Raw genomic sequence first — 20,511 nt, forward strand, 5'->3', positions numbered from 1 at the left:
TTGGATTCGTACTGAGATCATTCTATCATTTTTAAGATTGTACCCCAGTACTGCTTTTCCCACCCTTTTGTTGACTATGAGTGCTACTCCATTTCTTCGAAGGGATTCTTGCCCACAATAGTAGATATGATGGTCACCTGAATTAAATTCGCCCATGCCTGTCCATTTGAGTTGGCTGATTCCCAAGATGTTGATGTTCAATCTTGCCATCTCATGTTTGACCACCTCCAGCTTACCTTGATTCATTGATCTGACATTCCAGATTCCTAAACAATATTGTTCTTTACAGCATCGGATTTTCTTTTCACCACCAAACACATCCACAGCTGAGTGTCCTTTCGGCTTTGGCCCAGCCGCTTCACTCTTTCTGGCGCTACTTGGAAATACCCTCTGCTCTTCCCCAGTAGCATATTGGACACCTTCCGACCTGAGGGGCTCATCTTCCGGCGTCATCTCTTTTAGCCTTGTGATACGTTCCATGGGGTTTTCTTGGCAAGGATACTGGAGTGGGTTGCCATTTCCTTCTCCAGTGGACCACATTTTGTCAGAACTGTCTGCCATGACCTGTCCGTCTTGGGTGGCCCTGCACGGCATAGCTTATGGCTTCACTGAGTTACGCAAGCCCCTTTGCCACAACAAGGCAGTGATCCATTTTTCCCCTTCAATAGTCAGTCAGCATTCTGTCCTCATTGACCTGTTTTGAGTTCCCGCCCCCTTAGTATTTCTTCCCTAAAGGTTTTTTGTACTTGTGCAAACTTTAGGGTTTCTCCGAGCCTGCTGATACAGTGCCATTTTGACTACATAAGCAACAACATTTGGCTCTGAACGTCAGCAACAGAGGGAGTGAAAACACCGCCTTGGGTTGCCGCACAATTGTTGATTTCACTTGTCTTATAGCAGAGGAACTCATGGAACTTATTCATGGAACTTATTCATGGAACTTATTCATGGAACTCAGAAAGGTCTCTTGAATGCTAATTCCCCCAAGTCGGTGGCCTGCCATACATATGAGACCAGATCACTTTGCACCAAATTAATTTTGCATGTGGCAAATGATATTCCCATTAACTATTATTGTACCCGGCCTCTAATGTTTCTGATAAAGTAAAATCCTGATTAACTTTCAATGAAAAGGGGTAAATAATAATTATCTGTAGAAGACTATAAGCCCTGTCTTATTTTTTTCAACTGAAAAAGGAGACATGAGCCCCTAGGCATGGGAGGAGCAGTAATATAGGAAAACACTCTGATATCTGTAATTGGTGGGAATGGTTTTCTGCCCTTTTTTGAAATAATCTTATGTGTGATATGAGGGGAGGGGCAGATAAGAAATTTGTAACCATGATGTCAAAAAAAGAAGAACTTCAATAATAGCAAAAAGCCCTATTTGGGTACTTCAGAGAAGTGGTGTGTTTTTGACCACTTGCAGGGGAGATCTGGCCCTGAATGCTTTGATACGTGGAGACCCTGGGACACCGCGGATTCATATGTCCCTGGCAAGTAGATCTGTCATTGTGTGATGCTTTTGTGTTAGTGTTTCCCCACTGACATGCTCTTCGCATTAGGTGGCCAAAATATTTGAGCTTCAGCTTCAGTATCTGATCTTCCAATGAGCACTCAGGGTTGATTTCCTTTAGAATGGACTGATTTGACCTCCTTGCAGTCCAGGCGACTCGTAAGAGTCTTCCCCAGCACCACAGTTCGAAAGCATCAATTCTTCGGCGCTCAGCCTTCCTTACAGTCCAGCTCTCACAGCCATACGTTACTACTGGGAAAACCATAGCTTTGATTAGACGGACCTCTGTCGGCAAGGTGATGTCTCTGCTTCTTACTATGCTGTCTAGGTTTGCCATAGCTTTCCTCCCAAGGAGCAAGTGTCTTCTAATTTCATGGCTAAAAAAGGAGAAGGGGATGGCAGAGGATGAGATGGCTAGATAGATGACTAGATTCACTGATGCAATGAATATGGACTTGAGCATGCTCCGGGAGAGAGCGCAGGACAGGAGGGCCTGGCGTGCTATGGTCAATGGGGTCACGAAGAGTCGGACACGACTGAACCACAACAACTGACATGCTCTTACTCATTGGCAGGTGTTTGGCAGGGGACATGCTATGGTGCTTGACGTGCTATTACTCATTGGCAGGGGAAATGCTAAGATGAAGATGTCACACCATGTTATTTTCCAACTACAGCAGGCAACCTTTTTTTTTTTTGTCGAAGACCACACTCCTTCATTCATAATCTGTTGGGGGTTGCATGCTGGCAGTGAGCAGGACTGAAGCCAGTAGTGGGCAGAGTGGATGGGTCACCCCTTTTCGCCCCTATCTTTTCTTTCTCTCCCTTATCCTTCCCCTGCAGTGGAACATGTCAATCTTGCCAGAGATCTGCACTAATTGCATGTAGAGGGCTTTGGAAATGAGGCTGAGGGATGTGGGTTGCCCACCCCTGAACTAGACATTACTAGAGAGAAGCGGGAGGAGATGGGGTTTGGTGATGCTCAGGGAGATGCTCAATTCCATCTCCCCAAAACATGGAATTCAAGCCAAAGTAGGCTGTGCCCCAGTGTGCACTCTCTACATGTGGTGGGTATGGTATGAAGAAGTTTAAGGCTTCAGTGGTTTAAGGGTTCACCCTCCTCACAGTGTGAATAATGTCATGTGTAGTTTGGGACTTATAGAGGTAACAATCTGGGGCATGGTGCAAAGTGGCCCTTAGGGTCCAGAGTTCCGCAGAAGGGGTCCAGGTAGATTTTTTGTGATCTCAGCTGTAGCTGTGTCAAAGTTGAAATAAAATTGTGGTTTGCAACACAGGTGAGGCACACAGGCAGAAAATAAGGGAGATACATTACACTGCATAGTGGCACCTAAGCCCATTCTATCTATGTTTAGGTATACATGTAGTCCAACCTGCCCTTGACAATGCATTTAAGGTCCTATCTACCCAGGAGCTGTGTGCATACACCCCAGTGCACTTGGGATGTATATACAAGTATCCACTACTTGTAGACTCCAGTTTTGCAGAACACATATTGCCTGATCAGAACCTACACGCATCAGCCCCTGTGCAGCAGGGATCTTAAATGTTTGGAGGTTAGAGGCACAGCCAACAAGCATAATCCTAATCCTTATGTTTTGTACATCTCCAAACACTTTGGAGCACTCTTAGTATGAAAAGAATTACATTATGTAAAATCACGGGAAGCTTTAATTTTAAACTAGCAAGTTATGTGGGAAGACATTTTGAATTGGTGGGAAGGCATCAGTGAGGGAAGGAAGGCTGGCCAGTGGGTTTAAACGCTTTTTCAGGGAGGAAGAAGAAATCCCCAAGAGGGTGAGAGGGAAGGATCCTTCTCTCTCTCTCTCTCTCTCTCTCTCTCTCTCTTTCTCTCTCTCATGTGTGTGTGTGTGTGTGTGTGTATGTATGGTAACATTGTTAGAGTTATTCTGAGGTAGCAAAGAAGTTAATAATAACAAATGCTATTAAATCAAATGCTTAAAAAAATCATTCTTGAATTTCCAAGCGTGTGCCTGGAACCTTAGTGTGGATCTTTCCCCCACCGACTGAAATTCTTAGCTCTGATGCTTGTGCATCTTAGGCTTGTGCATTCACATGGTCCAAGGGAGTGTGGACGAATCCTGTTGTTACTCCTCAACTGTACGGTAATGCTAACCTGGCTTCCCTTTGCCAGCATCAGAAGTCAGAAAGATGCAGAGATGTCATTTTGGTATTATGTGCTGTATCCAGAAGCCAAATTATCCATTAGGAGCAGAGCCAGGTCCCATCATGTCTTGCCATCACCGAGTCAGCTGCTGTGCTCATCAGTGCCAGGGGTCAGTGGGGTTGAAGAGGCTCACTGCTAGTGCAGCTGCTGTGGGGGTGAATGTTGCAGTGATATTGATGACACTACTAATTTATTTAGTAGATGGAATTTCTAACAGAATGAGGATTCATCTCCTCATCCCACTGCTATTTATTGCCAAGTCAATAGGTGAAGCGTTACTAATTTTAGTGTTCGGCTTAATTCACTGCTGTGGTTCCTTTCGTTGAGCTAAACAAATAACAGCACCACTCTCCAGTACATAACTGAGATATAGTGCTTTTAAAAAACATATGACATCAACATTTCTCAAATGTGGACACTGGTGTGTCATTGAATTGCCAGAATTGTACTGCTGGGTGAAAACAACATCCATCTAGTCCAGCATTGTTACAGTGGCCCAGCCAGATACTTCTGATTTTCCCAAGCAGGGCACAGTAGTGGTGGCCTTCCCCTTTTGTATTCTAGGCTTTCTTTGTACATGAGGATTCCACTGAGTTGTCATTTTTTAAATGATTTTTTTTTATTGTGGTTTTAACAAAACAAAACAAATCATGGGAAAAAAGAAAGAAAAACAAAAACAAAACATTATATGAATAAAAATATCACTATTCCGTTAAGTACAACTTTCTACTAGGGATGGACGAAAGTCCCTTACCTGGTCCCACAGCTTTTTTCGGGGGAGGGGGAGGCACTCCGTTTCTCCCCCCGAAATTCTTGGTGGGTGGGGAGGCACCCCGTCCCTCCCCACCAAAATTCTGGCCGGGGGGGGAGGCGCCCCATCCCTCCCCACCGAAATTCTGGCTGGGGGGGAGCGCCCCGCCTCTCCGGCCGCAAAAGAAAAAGTAAAGTAAAAAAAAAAAAATGATAGGCTACGTAAAGTTTTACGTAGCCTATCACGTCTGACTTTGGGGGAAAAAAAAAGCGCGTACGCAAATGGCTATTTGCGTTGCCCTTATTTTCGCCGTAGTCTACATAAATCTTTACGTAGACTACCCATGGGCGCCGCCATTTGCGTACGTGCTTCCCCCCCCCAAAGTCAGCCGTGATAGGCTACATAAAGATTTACGTAGCCTATCACAGTGTTTTTTGAAAATCTAGCCGTGATAGGCTACGTAAATCTTTACGTAGCCTATCACGTTTTTTTTTTTTTTTTACTGGGAAATGGCGGTGGCGGCAGCCGGTCGGAATACCCGCCGCTGCTGCGCCGCTGCCGCACCGCCGCCACGAGGGACATTCGCACGAGCTAAGTCCCATCCCGGGGGGGGGGGCGGACCGTTTCTCCACCAATTTCGGGGGGCCGAATGCGTTGGCATTCGGCCTCCCGGAGATTCATGGAGAAATTCTCCGACATCCCTACTTTCTACAAAAGACAGGAGATTATGCATAAGCTTCAACGAAAGCTGACCAAATATCTGTGTATTTGTCCATTCATGAGTGGTGCCTATATACCACCCTTTCAAATGCTGATAGTGTTGTTAGGTCCTCAATCCATTGCATTATAGAAGATGAGCATTTATCCTTCCAATGTTGTAATATCCGTCTTTTGGCTGTCAAAAGGGCTTGGAAAATCCATTTGCGCTGACCATATGTTAACTTCTAGGAACTGGTAAACAGCTTAGAAGGACATGTACATCAGATACTAAAGAATGTTCTAATACAAAGTTTATCTGTATTATTACCTCCTCCCAAAAGGAGGCAACTGTTGGGCGTTGCCAAAACCTATGGTTAAAAGAAGCATTAAGTGTAGGGATGTACGAAAGTGACTTACCTTTCGCGGATTATGTTGATGGGCGGGGGGGGAGGCGTTCTGTCCCTCCCCCTGGAATCCTGGCTGGGGGGGAGGCGCTCCGTTCCTCCCCCTGGAATCCTCGAATGGCTGGCTGTGCTCCGCGGCAGCTCTGCGGAGCAGCCGGCCAGGCCCGGCCCGGCCAGGCAAGAGCCGTCCACAGCCGGATTTCCGGCCGTGGAGGGCTCTGGGTAAAACAAAAACAAAAAAAACCCGCGTACGCAAATGGCGGCGGCTATGGCCACCGCCATTTGCGTTCCTTCTTTTTGGCTGTCTTAATCTACGTAAATATTTACATAGACTATGATGGCGAAAATAAAGGGGAACGCAAATAGCGTAGCGGGTGCTATTTGCGTCCCTTTTTGATTCACCGTTTTAGCCTACGTAAATCTTTATGTAGGCTAAAACCGCGAATCAAAAGGGGATGCGAATAGCGCCCGCTACGCTATTTGCGTTCCCCTTTATTTTCGCCGTCATAGTCTATGTAAATATTTACGTAGATTAAGACGGTAAAAAGAAGGAACGCAAATGGCGGCGGCCATAGCTGCCGCCATTTGTGTACGCTGTTTTGTTTTTTAACCCCACCCAGCCATGATAGGCTACATAAAGATTTACGTAGCCTATCACGTCATTTTTTTTTTTTAACCTAGCCATGATAGGCTACGTAAATCTTTACATAGCCTATCAGGTCTTTTTTTTTTTTTTTACACAAGCCTGGAAATGGCGGCGGCGGCAGCCGGTCGGAAGATCTGCCCCAGGTGAGTCTCATCCCAGGGGGGATCGGCAGGGGGGCAGGGGGGTGGCAGGCTGTTCCGCCACGGAGTTCGGGGGGCCGAATGCACTGGCATTCAGCCTCACCGAGATCCGTGGCGGAATTCTCTGACATCCCTAATTAAGTGTATTACATCTCCAGCAATTAAGTGTATTACATCTCCAGTGAACTAGACAAACCCTTATTAAAAAGACATTGTGGAGTCCAGTACTCCTGAAACAAGATTTTTTGCGGAATAAGACATAGCCTAAGATCCATACATACTTCATATACAGACGCTAAAACCACGATCCAGTGATTAAGCAAAATGGGCAATCCAGTTCTCTATTCCATTCCTGTCTTAGACCCTGAATATCATATTTATTTACTGAAAATAAGTGTTTATATACAGAAATCATGGGTCATATGACTGATCAGCTGCTATAAATGTTTCCAATAACAATGGAGACTCTGAAGCTGTAAAAGCGGCCAGACCAAGTCCAAATCTAGATTCTAACAAATGTTGCAATTGCAAGTATTGCCATTCGGCCACAGCAGGTAAATCATATTTGGCACGCAAGTCAGAAAATGACAAAAACTAATCGTCAGGACCCAATAATTGATCCAGGGTAAAAATCAACTTATTTGTCCAGGGCTGCCACAAAAAACATTTTTTTTCAATTTTTAAATCTGGATTTCCCCATAGAATCAATTGAGATGAGAAAATGGATCAAACTGTAACTGATGTGACATTATACACCACACCTCTCTAATGGCTGGAATTGTGTGTGTGTGTGTGTGTGTGTGTGTGTTATCCATTGTAATATGCTGAGAACCTTTTGCCATCCATTTAGAAAGAGGTTCCAGACAGAAAAATTCTAGAACTGACCGGGGTGGAAAATCTAATCAGACTGGAAAAGACCTTAATTTAGTACAGATCAACAAATAAGCTCGATGGTATAAAGCAAGGTCTGGAAAACCGAACCCACCTTCTTTGGTTGGATGTTGGATCCATTTCAGAGATATTTGTGGTGGGGAGGAAGCCCTCAAAAATATATGAAACAAAGCAATGAGTTTTGGAAAATATTTGCCCCATTTAGTTGTCATGACTAATAACTGTGGAAAAGTTGTCCTCCGTGAATTAGTCTAACCCATGGAGTGTCTCCACAAGTGATTTCCTGTGAGTTTGCTGTGTTTGGAGGTTGTTCAAGGCACATGACGTCGTGGCCATCTCACAGACATCCCAGAGATTTTAACGGAAAAAACAGTTTTTCTGAGACTACTTTTAGTCCAATTGTTTTCCTTAATTTGGTTTGTCTGCACTTCTGTGGTGGTGTATACCAACCCTCTACATTTACTTCAGCATGATAGCCCTGCCCAGGGGTGTGTCTTTCACCTGGCCGTAACCTCACTGACCCCGGTCAAGGGGTGTTCCCCCAGTCTTTAACATTCCCCCCTTCTGTGCATGTTTACTCAAAAGCAAGAAATAAATCTCATTCCTCTGCAGTGAAAGGGTTAAAGGCTAACTATAGTAACTCGCCTTAAAGCGCTCTTTCACTTCTCTGATGCTCCCTTAGATCCTGATTGCTATGTTGTGCGTCTTTGATGTTCTGTAGTTTCTCTGTTATATAAAATCACTTCTCCACTTGATCACAGTAAGGAGATCTTGAAAGAGGGTGGTGGTGGAAGAAGTAGGCAAAAGTGCACACATGGGGGAAAATGGGGTGGGGAGTAGTAATTCCACAGCAGATTGCTGGGATGTGGCAAAATTAGGGTTGGGGTGGGGAGCTGGAAATGGGGAGCATTGCAATCCTATGCATCGCTACTCAGAAATCAGCCTCATTGGGTTCAATGGGGCTTCCTCCCCTGTAAGTAAGTTTAGAACTTCAGCCAACATCTCCCAGAGGAGTTCTGAGAAACAAAAAGAACTATTAACAATAACAACAATGAGAAGGGAAATCCCTTCCAAAATGGGCAAGCTGAAATCTGAATGTGAAGACTTCTTTGTGAACAGAAATGCAATTGACAAGAGAACAGCAGCCAGGAAAAAATAAAATAAAATATCACATCACCAGCCACTGGAAATAACTCAGGGAAATCTGAAGAATTGCTTCTGAAGAATTCTTTGCTGCTGCGCATTTAGTCCTGCCGCTATTGAGGTTTGAGAGGGATTTTTTTTTTTTAATTGGGTAGGGAGAGTCAGACATAGGTTGGGGAGGGGAGGGGCGCTAGCATACACACTGGCTAGAGAAAGCAGAAGGGGTGGAACAAGGTGTCAGTGGGAGGGTGGAAACAGGCTCTCTAAATGATGACGTACACAAGACTCCATCCAGTAGCCACCCAAACAATTCGGAGTAAACTGTGTGTGACCTGACAAGTGTCCCAGGCTAGCTTTGGGTTAATCCAGGTTTTCGATCCCCATGTGTCCCCAGATGGAGCAGATTCAACTCCAGTAAAAACTGCAACAAAGTGGAGAGCGAACTAAACCTGTTGCTGTGGCGATTCCCCCCAGTCTTCCCCACCTTAGCCGCCTGGAGTGCCATTTTTCTTGATCAAAAGGCGAGGTTCAAAATAAATAAATAAATAAATAAATAGTGCCCTCCAGATGTGTTGGACTATAACTCCCATCATCCCCCACCAACATACCTGGGATGCTGGGAGTTGTAGTCCAACACAGGTTGTGGAAGGCTGAGCTAACCCTTAAAAAACAAGCAAGCTCCAGTGTTACGGGAGAGGGAGAAAAAATCCCCACCCACATTGTTCATAATTGTCTAAACGTCTGTCATATGCCCTTGAACTTTCTCATTATTTTTTTTAAAGTAAAAAGCTCCCAATGCTGTAACCATTTTTTTCTTTATAGAGAAGGTGCACCTGCGGTGGCAATCTTGTTTTGTATATTGATCGCCCTGACTCAATAGGAGTGCTTGAGTCTGTCTATTGTATATAATAATACGGTAGTGTAAGGCTTATTACTAGAGATCTACCACACCAATTTTGCTCATTTTTTAAAAAAGTAAACCTTGAGCAGTAAAGACATACAGAATTTTTTGAAACTTTGAAAAACTTCAAAGCCCGAGCTTTCAGTGGTTCAGAAAGGGCGAAGGGAGAGGGATGAGGCAAAGGGCGACATTAATGCATACACCCCACACTGTGCATGTAATGTAACATGTGACACTGTGTGTGTATGCACATGTAATAATGCTTCCTCCTGTGAGCTCTTAAGAGTGCTGGGACAATGAAAGGACTGGCACAGAATGTTGGGAAAGGGGCTGGAGAAAAGTCAGTTGGTGATAAAGGAGGTGGAAGAAGAGAAGCTGAGGAGAAAGACCTGAAAGGACACCAGAGGTAGAAGACAGAGAAAAATCTTATATGTTTTTGACCCCAAACTTGAAGAAATGGTAAACAATCTTTTTAAAAGGAACATTTTTTTTGCTTCCACCTTTGTTGGTTTATCATAAAATCATAGAATAGTAGGGTTGGAAGGGGCCTATAAAACCATTGAGTCCAACCCCCTGCTCAATGCAGGAATCTAAGTCAAAGCATCCCTGACAGATGGCTGTCCAGCTTCATCTTGAATGCCTCCAGTGTGGGAGAGCCCACTACATCCCTAGGTAATTGGTTCCATTGTCATATTGCTCTAACAGTCAGGAAGTTTTTCCTCATGTTCAGCCGGAATCTGGCTTCCTGCAACTTGAGCCCATTATTCCATGTCCTGCACTCTGGGATGATCGAGAAGACATCCCGGCCTCTATCATATCTCCCCTCAGTCTTCTCTTCTCAAGGCTAAACATGCCCAGTTCTTTCAGACTCTCATCATAGGGCTTTGTTTCCACTCCCCTGATCATTGTTGCCCTCCTCTGAACCCTCTCCAGTTTGTGTGAATCCTTCTTAAAGTGTGGTGCCCAGAACTGGACCCAGTACTCCAGATGTGGCCTAACCAGTGCTGAGTAGAGAGGAACTAGTACTTCATGTGATTTGGAAGCTATTCTTCTATTAATGCAGCCCAAGGTAGCACTTGCCTTTTTTGCAGCAACATCACGTTGTTGGCTCATATTCAGCTTATGATCTACTACAGTCCCAAGGTCCTTCTTGCTTGCAGTATTGTTGAGCCAAGTATCCCCCATCTTGTAACATTCCTCTCTACTTCCCCCTGTGTGAGTGAACGGCTGCCATTAATGGCTACCATACATTCCTATGGAGAAATGTAAAGTACAGCCCTTGGACTCTCTGTCATGATGAGGGCAAAACCTACCTTCTACACCTGACATGGCATCTCACCTGCCTTCACTGACAGATTGTGCTGGTGCGTATCTCTGCTGAAAGAGCACACACACACACAGAGCGATGCACTGTATACTCCTCCTAGTCTCTGCAACATGCAAGCCCCCCCCCCCCCACACACACACTCCACTTTTCATAATCATGGGTATTTTGATAGTGGTTGAATATTAGCCACGTGATACTCATGTTTTCATTGATGTGGTATCGTGTTGCATATCTTCCAAGAGTCATTCTTCTCCCTCAGCTGAAGAACAGAAACATATCGTGTAATGTTTGCAGTCAAATACCATTTGAATCTTGATTATTTGTTGTGAGTTTGTTCCCAAATTAGCTATAGACCAAGGACTATTAAGAAGCAAGCAGCTGGAGCGAATCATTAAAAAAACACTGCGATGCATATTCATGGGACATTCTTAGAACATGCATCCAAGCCTAGCCCTATGATTCACAGCTCTTCAGAAGAGCAGAAGAGACCATAAAATATGGAGATCTCTTAATCTATCCCAAGTGATGTGACTTGCTCAGGTTCATTCCCAGTGCAGCAGGAATTCATTCATATCTTTATCAAAGAACTTGCAGTTAGAAAAACCATCAAAGCAGCCAATGCGTCTTGCTGCCACAATAGACTTGTTCTGCACGTTTTTCCTAGGCCAATAGTTCATCAGAATATAAGAAGAGCCATGCTGGATCAGACCAAGGATCCATCTAGTCCAACAGTCTGTTCACAGAGTGGCCAACCAGCTGCCTGTGGGAAACCCAGAATTAGGACATAAGTGCAATAGCACTCTTCTGCTTGTGTCCCCCAGCAACTCGTGTTGTACAATCATATTGGCACCTCTGCCTCTGATATTGGAGATAGCATATAGCCATCAGGACTAGTAGCTACTGATAGCCTTATTGCTGTGCCTGGCTCCCTCACGTCAGCGACCAAACTCATGTTAAAGGAACAGTGAACTCCTTTATTACAGCAGGACACAAACGGAGGCACTTCACCGGAGTCCATGGATCAGAGTGGTTCATGAGCTCAAGTTCAGATAGTTAATCCAAACAGGAGCCAAAAACAGGGATCTAGAGTCTGGTGGTATAATCCAAGAAAGGGTCCCAAGGCACAAGATTCAAAGCATTCAATAATTTAAGGTTTAAGAGCAGTATAGCAAAGGAGTGTCTGGGATTAGTGACATTGTACCCACAAACCTGTTTTGCCTGTGTGGCAGCTTTTATGTGAGGGCAAGGTAACTAAAGTTCCTCACTTCTCAAGCAAGCCTTATGGGAAAACCTAGCTTGGAATCGAGAACTTTGCCTGATTGGGATTTTTCCCTCTCACCTTTTCAGCCACCGGTGTTGCTTGGGAGATAGCCCTGGGCATGCCCCTTCCTTGGCTGATTCTACCTCTTGGCCTCTTATCAAAGAATGTTCCTCAGGCTGAGGTGACTCGGGCACTTTTTCCCAGGCTAGCTCTGGCTGTCGTTGAGGAGGAATAGCTGCCTCCCCCTGACTGCAATCTTCTACAAAACCAGACAGAGACGAATTCCCAGCACCCTGACAATCCACATCTTGACTAGGCCCTAAATCTCATTCTTCTGTCATGGAATCAGACTCTTCCTTTGAGATCACAGCATCAGGGGAAGGCATGACGCTTATTCTCCATGAATTTGTCCAGTCCCCTTTGAAAGCCATCCAAATTGGTGGCCATCACAACATTTTGTGGTAGCAAATTCCATAGTTCAACTATGTGTTATGTGAAGAAGTACCTCCTTTTTATCTGTTCTGAGTCCCCCACCAATGGGATGACCCTGGGTTCTAATATCATGAGAGAGGGAGAAAAATTTCTCCCTATCTGCTTTCTCCACACCATGCATAATTTTGTACACCTCTATCATGTCTCCTTTTACTTGCCTTTTTTCAAAGCTAAACAGTCCCAGATGCTGTAACCTTTCCTCATAGGTCCCTACCGTCTTTTCTCCCCCACACTGACATAATTATGTATGATTTGAATCTCACTTTTTTCCCAAGGAGCCAAGAATAACATAGATAGAGTTCATTCAATTTGCACATCCCAATAACTCTGTGAGGAAGGCTAACCTAAGTGATAGTGATCTGTGCAAGCAGACACTTGAACTCTAGTCTCCCCATCCAGGTTCAACACTCTGTCCGCTGCACTGCACTGGCTGTTGGTATTAAAATCTGGGGGAGAGGGGATTAGTAATTCTGCTGAATACGTGAACCAGCCTGGATTAGAGTACATTAATATAGTTGAAGGAGGGGAAGAAATTTTAATCATTAACCTATAAAGGAAGGATGCAATTCTTTTAAGAATATATATATATATATATATATATATTTATTAAATTTATTAATCGCCCATCTGACTGGTCACCCAGCCACTCTGGGCGATGTACAACCCACCATAAACAATTTAAAACAATAAAATTTTACCATAAATTTTTTTTTAAAAAAAAAATACCCTAACCCACCCCAAATGCCTGCCTGAACAACCACGTTTTTAATGCACGACGGAAGCTCATTAAAGAGGGGGCATGATGGAGTTTCCTAGGGAGGGAGTTCCACAGAGTGGGGGCCATATATATATGTGTGTGTGTGTGTATTCTTGCTAAGTTTTTTTTTTTTTGCCCTACAGTTAATATTACCATCCACTATCTCACTCTAAATCCACAATTATAAACAAACAAGAATATATACAGAAAAAAGCAAACTTGATAAGATGAGGTGAAGAGTGGCAAGAGTGTTGGACTAGGAGCTGGGAGATCCGGGTTCTAGTCCCCACTCGGCCATGGAAGCTCACTGGGTGACTTTGGGCCAGTCACAAACTCTCAGCCCAACCCACCTCACAGGGTTGTTGTTGTGAGGATAAAATGGAGAGGAGGAGGATAATGTAAGCCGCCTTGGGTTCCTTGCAAGAGGGGTATAAAAATGCAATAAATAAAATAAAATAATAAGATGTCATTGTGGCTTTGCTGTGTCTGTTTTGAAAGGTTTCAAGAACTCCAGCCAAATACTATAGAATTTGTTGGGTCCCATTGATGGCATGTTATATATGTCCTTTTACTGCCAGGTCCAGCATCAACTAGCCTTATCTTGATGTATGGGGACTAGACTGCTTTAGTCATTGCAGTATTCCTATCATGGTAGCTCTCAAGGACCACATATACTGGTATGCAGAAAAAGAAAATGCGCTTACGATTCTCTACCTCCTCATCCCTGCAGTACGTCGCTCCAAAGCTGCTGATGAAGAAAGGAGCCATAAAGCGCGGCGGGCCCGAGATGAGTATCGTCGGCAATCCTTGAGGGCCATCCAAAAAGGAAAAGTGGCCGGTCTAAGCAACCTGTTCCAGGCAGTTGGTCTGAATATTGAGCAAGAAGCAAAGTTGACCAACATCTGTTCCATTCCACCGCTGACCATGACAGTACCAACCAGGTTTGTTCGTATTGATAGGGTGACTCAGACCTGATCCATTTGTTGCCAGGGATTTCCTTTCAGATTTCACTGGGGTAGGAGGGTGGGAAGTGAGATTTTCCTGAATATATTAAACCTTAAATTGCAAAAAATCTATTTTAAAAAAAGACATGGATTTTAAGAGCACTGTTACTTTTTGATGCCTCATAACAACTATAATTATGTGGTCAACACAGATCAAACAGTCCACCACTTGTGTACTTTTTTTTTTTTTTTTTACATGCATGCCTAGTAAAATAGATTCATTTAAGGCACAACCATATGCATGGGGGTGGGGGAGTGGCTGGTTGGGCAATGCTGGGAGCTGTAGGACTTCTTTCCAGTCTAAATATGCATAGGATTGCACCCTTAATTGTTTTTATAACAAAAGCCATGCAGTATGTCAAACCATTGAGTTAGCCAGAAACCTAGATATTTCTGGGGAATAATGCCATGTGATCTGAAATGTGGGGAGCAAGGGGTAGAGAGCCTCCATGTCCCTGGCTGCTGCAGAATCAGCTACGTGATGCCTTTAGTTGACACGTGCAGTGTTGCTGACCAAATGTCTTCTCCTCAATGCATGGAGAATTTCCACATCAGCAGATCACATTTCTAGTAGCTGGTACTATTGCTGAGATTCTCCATGCAAGAGCTTCCAGGTGGCAAGTGGCACTACGAGGTTTTCTACACAAGGCATTTATGGTGCTTTTGTCATTCCCTTTGTTGTTGTTCAGTCGTGTCCGAGTCTTCGTGACCCCATGGACCATAGCACACCAGGCCTTCCTGTCCTCTGCTCTGTCCCGGAGCATGCTGAAGTTCATATTCATTGCATCGGTGATGCTATCTAGCCATCTCATCCTCTGCCATCCCCTTCTCCTTTTGCCTTCAGTCTTTCCCAGCATCAGGGTCTTTTCCAGTGACTTTTCCCTTCGCATTAGGTGGCCAAAATATTTGAGCTTCAGCTTCAGTATCTGTCCTTCCAATGAGCAGTCAGGGTTGATTTCCTTTAGGATGGACTGATTTGACCTCCTTGCAGTCCAGGGGACTCGTAAGTAGGGATGTCAGAGAATTCCGCGACAGATCTCGGTGAGGCCGAATGCCAGTGCATTCGGCCCCCTGAAATCCATCGTGGAATGAAGCCCCTGCCCCCCCCACAAAAGGCGCACGGGATGAAGTCCCCGCTGCCCCCACCCCATGAAAGGTGCACAAAATAGAGCACTTACCTGCTCCCGTCCGCGCTGCTTTGGGAATGGTGGCCGTCCTGCGGCCGCCATTCGCTTCCTCCTCTTCAAGCTGTGATAGGCTACGTAAATACGTAAATTTGCATCCCTGCGGAGGCCGTGATAGGTTACATAAGTATTTACGTAGCCTATCACGGCGGGGGGGGGGGAACCCCAGCGTACGCAAATGGCGGCGGCTACCGCCATTTGCGTACGCTGGGTTTTTTCCCCCCCCGCTGTGATCGGCTACATCAGTATTTATGTAGCCTATCACGGCAGGGGGAAAAAATTTTTCCCCCCTGCCGTGATAGGCTACGTAAGTACTTACTATGACATTTGCGTCCCTGCAGGACTGCCCAGCGGCCGGATGTCCAGCTGCGGGCGGCCGGAGCTGGCCGGTGGCTCCGCGGCTTGGCTGCGGAGCGGAGCCGGCCAGGCAGGATTCCGGGGGGAGGGACGGAGCACCTCCCCACCACCACAGATGCCCCGCAGCGGAGCAAGGTAAGGGATTTGTACATCCCTACTCGTAAGAGTCTTCTCCAGCACCACAGTTCGAAAGCATCAATTCTTCGGCGCTCAGCCTTCCTTATAGTCCAGCTCTCACAGCCGTTACGTTACTACTGGGAAAGCCATAGCTCTGATTATATGAACCTTGGTCGGCAAGGTGATGTCTCTGCTTCTTACTATGCTGTCTAGCTTTGCCATAGCTTTCCTCCCAAGGAGCAAGCGTCTTTGAATTTCATGGCTGCAGTCACCGTCTGCGGTGATCTTGGAGCCCAAGAAAATAAAATCTGTCACTGCTTCCATTTCTTCCCCTTCTATATGCCAGGAAGTGATGGGGCCAGATGCCATGATCTTCGTTTTTTTAATGTAGAGTTTCAAACCAGCTTTTGCACTTTCCACTTTCACCCTCAACAAGAGGCTCTTTAGATCCTCTTTGCTTTCTGCCATTAGGGTGGTTATCGTCTGTGTATCTGAGGTTGTTGATAATTCTCCCGGCAATCTTAATTCCGACCTGTGATTCATCCAACCCGGCGTTTCTCATGATGTACTCTGCATATAAGTTAAATAAGCAGGGCAACAATATGCAGCCTTGTGATACCCCTTTCCCAATTTTGAACCAATTGGTTGTTCCATGTCTGGTTCTTACTGTTGCTTCTTGACCCTTGTACAGGTTTCTCAGGAGACAGGTAAGGTGGTCTGGTACTCCCATCTCTTTAAGAATTTGCCACAGTTTGTTGTGATCCACACAATCAAAGGCTTTAGTGTAGTCAATGAAGCAGAAATAGACGTTTTTCTGGAATTTTCTTGCTTTCTCCATGATCCAGTGAATGTTGGCGATTTGATCTCTAGTTCCTCTGCCTCTTCAAAACCCCGCTTGTACTTCCGGTAGTTCTCGGTTCGCATACTGCTGAAGCCTAGCTTGTAGGATTTTGAGCATCACCTTGCTGGCATGTGAAATGAGTGCAATTGTGCGGTAGTTTGAACACTCTTTGGCATTGCCCTTCTTTGGAATTGGAATGTAAACTAACCTTTTCCAGTCTTGTGGCCACTGTTGAGTGTTCCAAATTTGCTTGCATATTGAGTGCAGCACTTTAACAGCATCATTTTTTAGGATTTTAAATAGCTCAGCTGGAATACTGTCATCTCTGCTAGCTTTGTTGTTAGTAATGCTTCCTAAGGCCCACTTGACTTCACTCTCGAGGATGTCCGGCTCAAGTTCAGTGACCGCACTATCATGGCTATCAGGGACATTATGAACTTTCCTGTATAGTTCTTCTGTCATTCCCTACTCATGTTCATTTTCTGGTTCTTTAGATGATGTCATGACCCTCCAGTTTCACTTATGTTTTTAAGAGCACTTTTGGCAAGTTTTTTTTAGTGCGGGGAAAATGTGATATTATTTATGAAAGTGAACAAAAATCTCTTTGCAACTTGTGTATTTGTGCTATTCTGCTACACCACAGTGCCACCTACAGGTTATATAGCATAAAAGCAGGAAAGGAAATGCTCTCTATGTAGTGCTTGGATCCCAATTCTGCGACGAAACCGAAAGTAGATGCGGATTAACAGAATTGTGTAGAAAAGCCCTTCATATTGCAGCTCCCATTTAGAGCTACTGTCATTGCATTTTCATGACTTCACACAGGAGGCCAAAATATGTGTATTGCTTGCCCCCTAATGGTGGCCTTCCACTTACGTTTTTATTTTGCTTTTCTCTCACATGGATTCAGCTTCCTCTCAGTGTTGTTCTCTGTTGCTGCAATCAGAACCTATGTGCAAACTGATTTATTTGGGCTAAGCAAAACCAACTTTGTAAAAGCTGAGCTGCTAGATCATACCAGAACTTTTTGCAAGAGCTCCCTGCTGGGTAAACATAATTTAGAAAGTGGTCTTAATGTGTGCAGTCTTTCTAGAACTGACAGCAGCACAATAACCACAATTATTCCAGTCTATTATATATAGATTAGAATAACTCTGATTATGTATAATCATATTATCAACAACAGGTGAAATCCACTGGTGTCTGTGTGCCAGAAGAACAGACACTGTTGGTAGAAAATATTCTCCCTCTCTACTACAGCATCCCACATGATTCCAAAATCTGTTCTGGAGGGTCAGGGGACCCCAGGAGCAGATTTGGGGAGTGTTGGGGGAGGAGAAGTCTCATTGCACAAGTGTAGGTCTGCTTTCATGATGATGGATGTTGCCCAATGGATATACTTTACAATCATTGCATGAGCAGAAGTCCACTTGTGCAACATTGGATGCCACACTATAGATAGATTTGATAGTTATATAACCAAAAGGCACATTCTTGCACCAAAGAGCTTACAAAGGCGATGTAGACAGCTGGCCATGGAGGTGGAGGTGGACAACAAAGAGTGGGGAACGAGAGAGATGAAAGCAAGCAAATGCAGGCTATGCATGCTTTGGCTTTGACTTAGTTGAGGATTAGGACTATGGGGTGAAACCAGATGGGTGACAGAGAAGTAGTTTTTGTGCTGGGGTTTGAAGGAAGAAAAAGAGGTGGCACCATATCCATGTTCCAAAGAGTTCCAGGTGCAAGGGAGCAAGGGAGAACAGATAGAGTCATTAAATGGAGAATCAGGTTGTTAGGAAGCTGAGGGAGATAGAGATGGAGGCATGAGGGCTGCAGAAGGGGCATATCAAGATTTGGGATGGGCAAACTGGTGTATTTTTGATCAGCGTCACTTTTGCATTGTTGACCCATATATGTCCATTGTGTCCCATTTCCACATTAATCAGTAGATTTTTAAAATCCATATGAAAATATACATTTAAATAATATTTTAAAGTGTATTTTCTCTCAAAATACTAATTTTTAAACCTATTTCAATTTTTTTTTAGCTGAAAACTGCATTGGAACATTCTGTAAATATGAAAGCTGGTGGAATAACTATGTTCCAATCTTCACATTAGTTTGGTATGTGCTGATCATGTCCATTTGTGCTGGAATTCACAAATAATGAATTCTTCAAGCATCCCTAACTAGGATATGAAGGCAGAAACATGAGTAGGTTTTGAGCATAGAGAGCTTGAAATGCAAGGATAATAGGCAGTATCAAGTCAAATAAACTCAAATAGCGTTAGTGGGGCTACGCCAAATTTTTCTGTTGTGGAAGCAGTTGCACAGTTGGATTCTCCTCTTGTGTATAGTCTGGAACCTAGTTTCTGTTAGCACAACATCATTTGCACTAATGGAATGACTCAGTTGGATACTGCCCAAATAATTAATATTAGATGTTGTAGAAAAATCTGTTTTTTAGCATTTGAATGTGGGGAAAAGGAATATGTTGTTGGTCTTGCTTTTAATATACCTTTAAAAACAAATACCCAAATTACTAGAGGTCCATGTAGCTCAGCTTTCTGTATTCCAATAGTAGCCAGGTCCTGTAGCTCAGATGCACAGGGAAGCCCATAAGGAGAGCATAATTATGTCAGTATATCTTCAATCTTAAGCGTCTGCATCTTGTAGCCAGATGTGAATCTGGTTGTGCTTCTAGCTGTTATGGCTAGCAGGTACTGACAGACCTGTCCTCCATGTATTTTTTTGATCCTTCTAAAAGCATTTTTACTCTCGGCCATCATAACATCCTGTGGCAATGAATTCCCATCAGTTGATAATGTGTGTCAGTGTGAATGAATGTTTCCTTTTATTTTTCATAAACCCGCTGCCTATTTCAATAGATGATCTCCTGAGTATTTTAAGGAGAGCGAGCAAGAATTAATCATATTTCTCTGTTACTCACTGTCTCCACACATTTCATAATCTTAGAAATCTCTCTCCAGTCCTTTTTTTCTCGAAATTGAGACACCCCAAGTACTTAAAGAACCCCTGGGAATGCAGGACATTCTGTGTGTGGGCTCCTACTCCTGGGGGCATCAGGCCATTCAGTGTCGGGGTGGACGACAGGTTTTGCCATCAACCACAACAGCATTCTCTAGTGCAAGACTTTATGTCATAGAACTAATGCTGAGCCAAAGTATTTTTGTAAGTTATTGGCGGTGGGGGGTGAAAACACCTCACAAGATTGAATAAACCTTCAAGGGGCTATCCATCACCTTTAAAGATGAGCTAGTCAAAGGTCTGTCTGTCTTACAAAAAAAAAGTTCTTAGAATTCATCCATCCCTGAAAATTGCTGAATATCCCTCATACGACCCCACTTTTGCAGGTAAAAAATGGCTTCATAAAATTGTGGTTGGGAGATGTTCTGCCCAACTTAGCTAAGAACATAAGACATCCTAGCTTGATCAGAGCAAAAATGATCCATCTAGTCTAGTATTCTATTCTCTTTCCCACCGAGCAGCCTACCAGCAAGACCAAAAGGCAGCAGCTCTCTCCCCACTGATTGTCCCAAGCAGCTGGTATTCAGAGGTATAACGTCTCTGAACCTGGAGGTCCCATATAATATATGGCCAGGGTAGGCAACCTGGTGCCTTCCAGATCTTTTGGACTACACCTTCCAGAATTCATGACCATTGGCTGCACCTATTGGGGGCCTTTCCTGGGCCTTGTGCGGGCTCTCCTCTTCCTCCCTCTAGTTAAACACTGTACCAGACTGAGATGGTGGCCTTTTTAGACCTCTCCTCCATGTCCTCCTCCCCATCACCAGGGAGGCAAATTCCAATGGGCTCACTTGGTCCTTGGATTGGATTGGGATTGGTTTTAGGA

The 20,511-nt window shown here is 44.3% G+C and overlaps 1 protein-coding gene across 2 annotated transcripts in view; it reads left to right on the forward strand.

Moving 5' to 3' along the window:
- The window catches only part of SH2D4B (SH2 domain containing 4B), a 214,759-nt gene that overhangs the window by 141,392 nt on the left and 52,856 nt on the right, over positions 1-20,511 (forward strand). Inside the window, exons 7-8 of one of the 2 annotated variants that reach the window (XM_084845291.1) lie at positions 13,865-14,024; positions 15,441-15,457. In XM_084845291.1, coding sequence (XP_084701417.1) covers positions 13,865-14,024; positions 15,441-15,457 — 177 coding nt within the window. Of the gene's footprint in view, positions 1-13,864; positions 14,076-15,440; positions 15,458-20,511 lie in introns of both variants that reach the window. The other variant, XM_084845292.1, reaches the window with a different exon arrangement.

The sequence above is a fragment of the Heloderma suspectum genome, chromosome 3 (genome assembly GCF_057233095.1).
Source record: "Heloderma suspectum isolate Gila_16-S chromosome 3, 16-S_ref, whole genome shotgun sequence".
Classification (NCBI taxonomy): Eukaryota; Metazoa; Chordata; class Lepidosauria; order Squamata; family Helodermatidae; genus Heloderma; species Heloderma suspectum.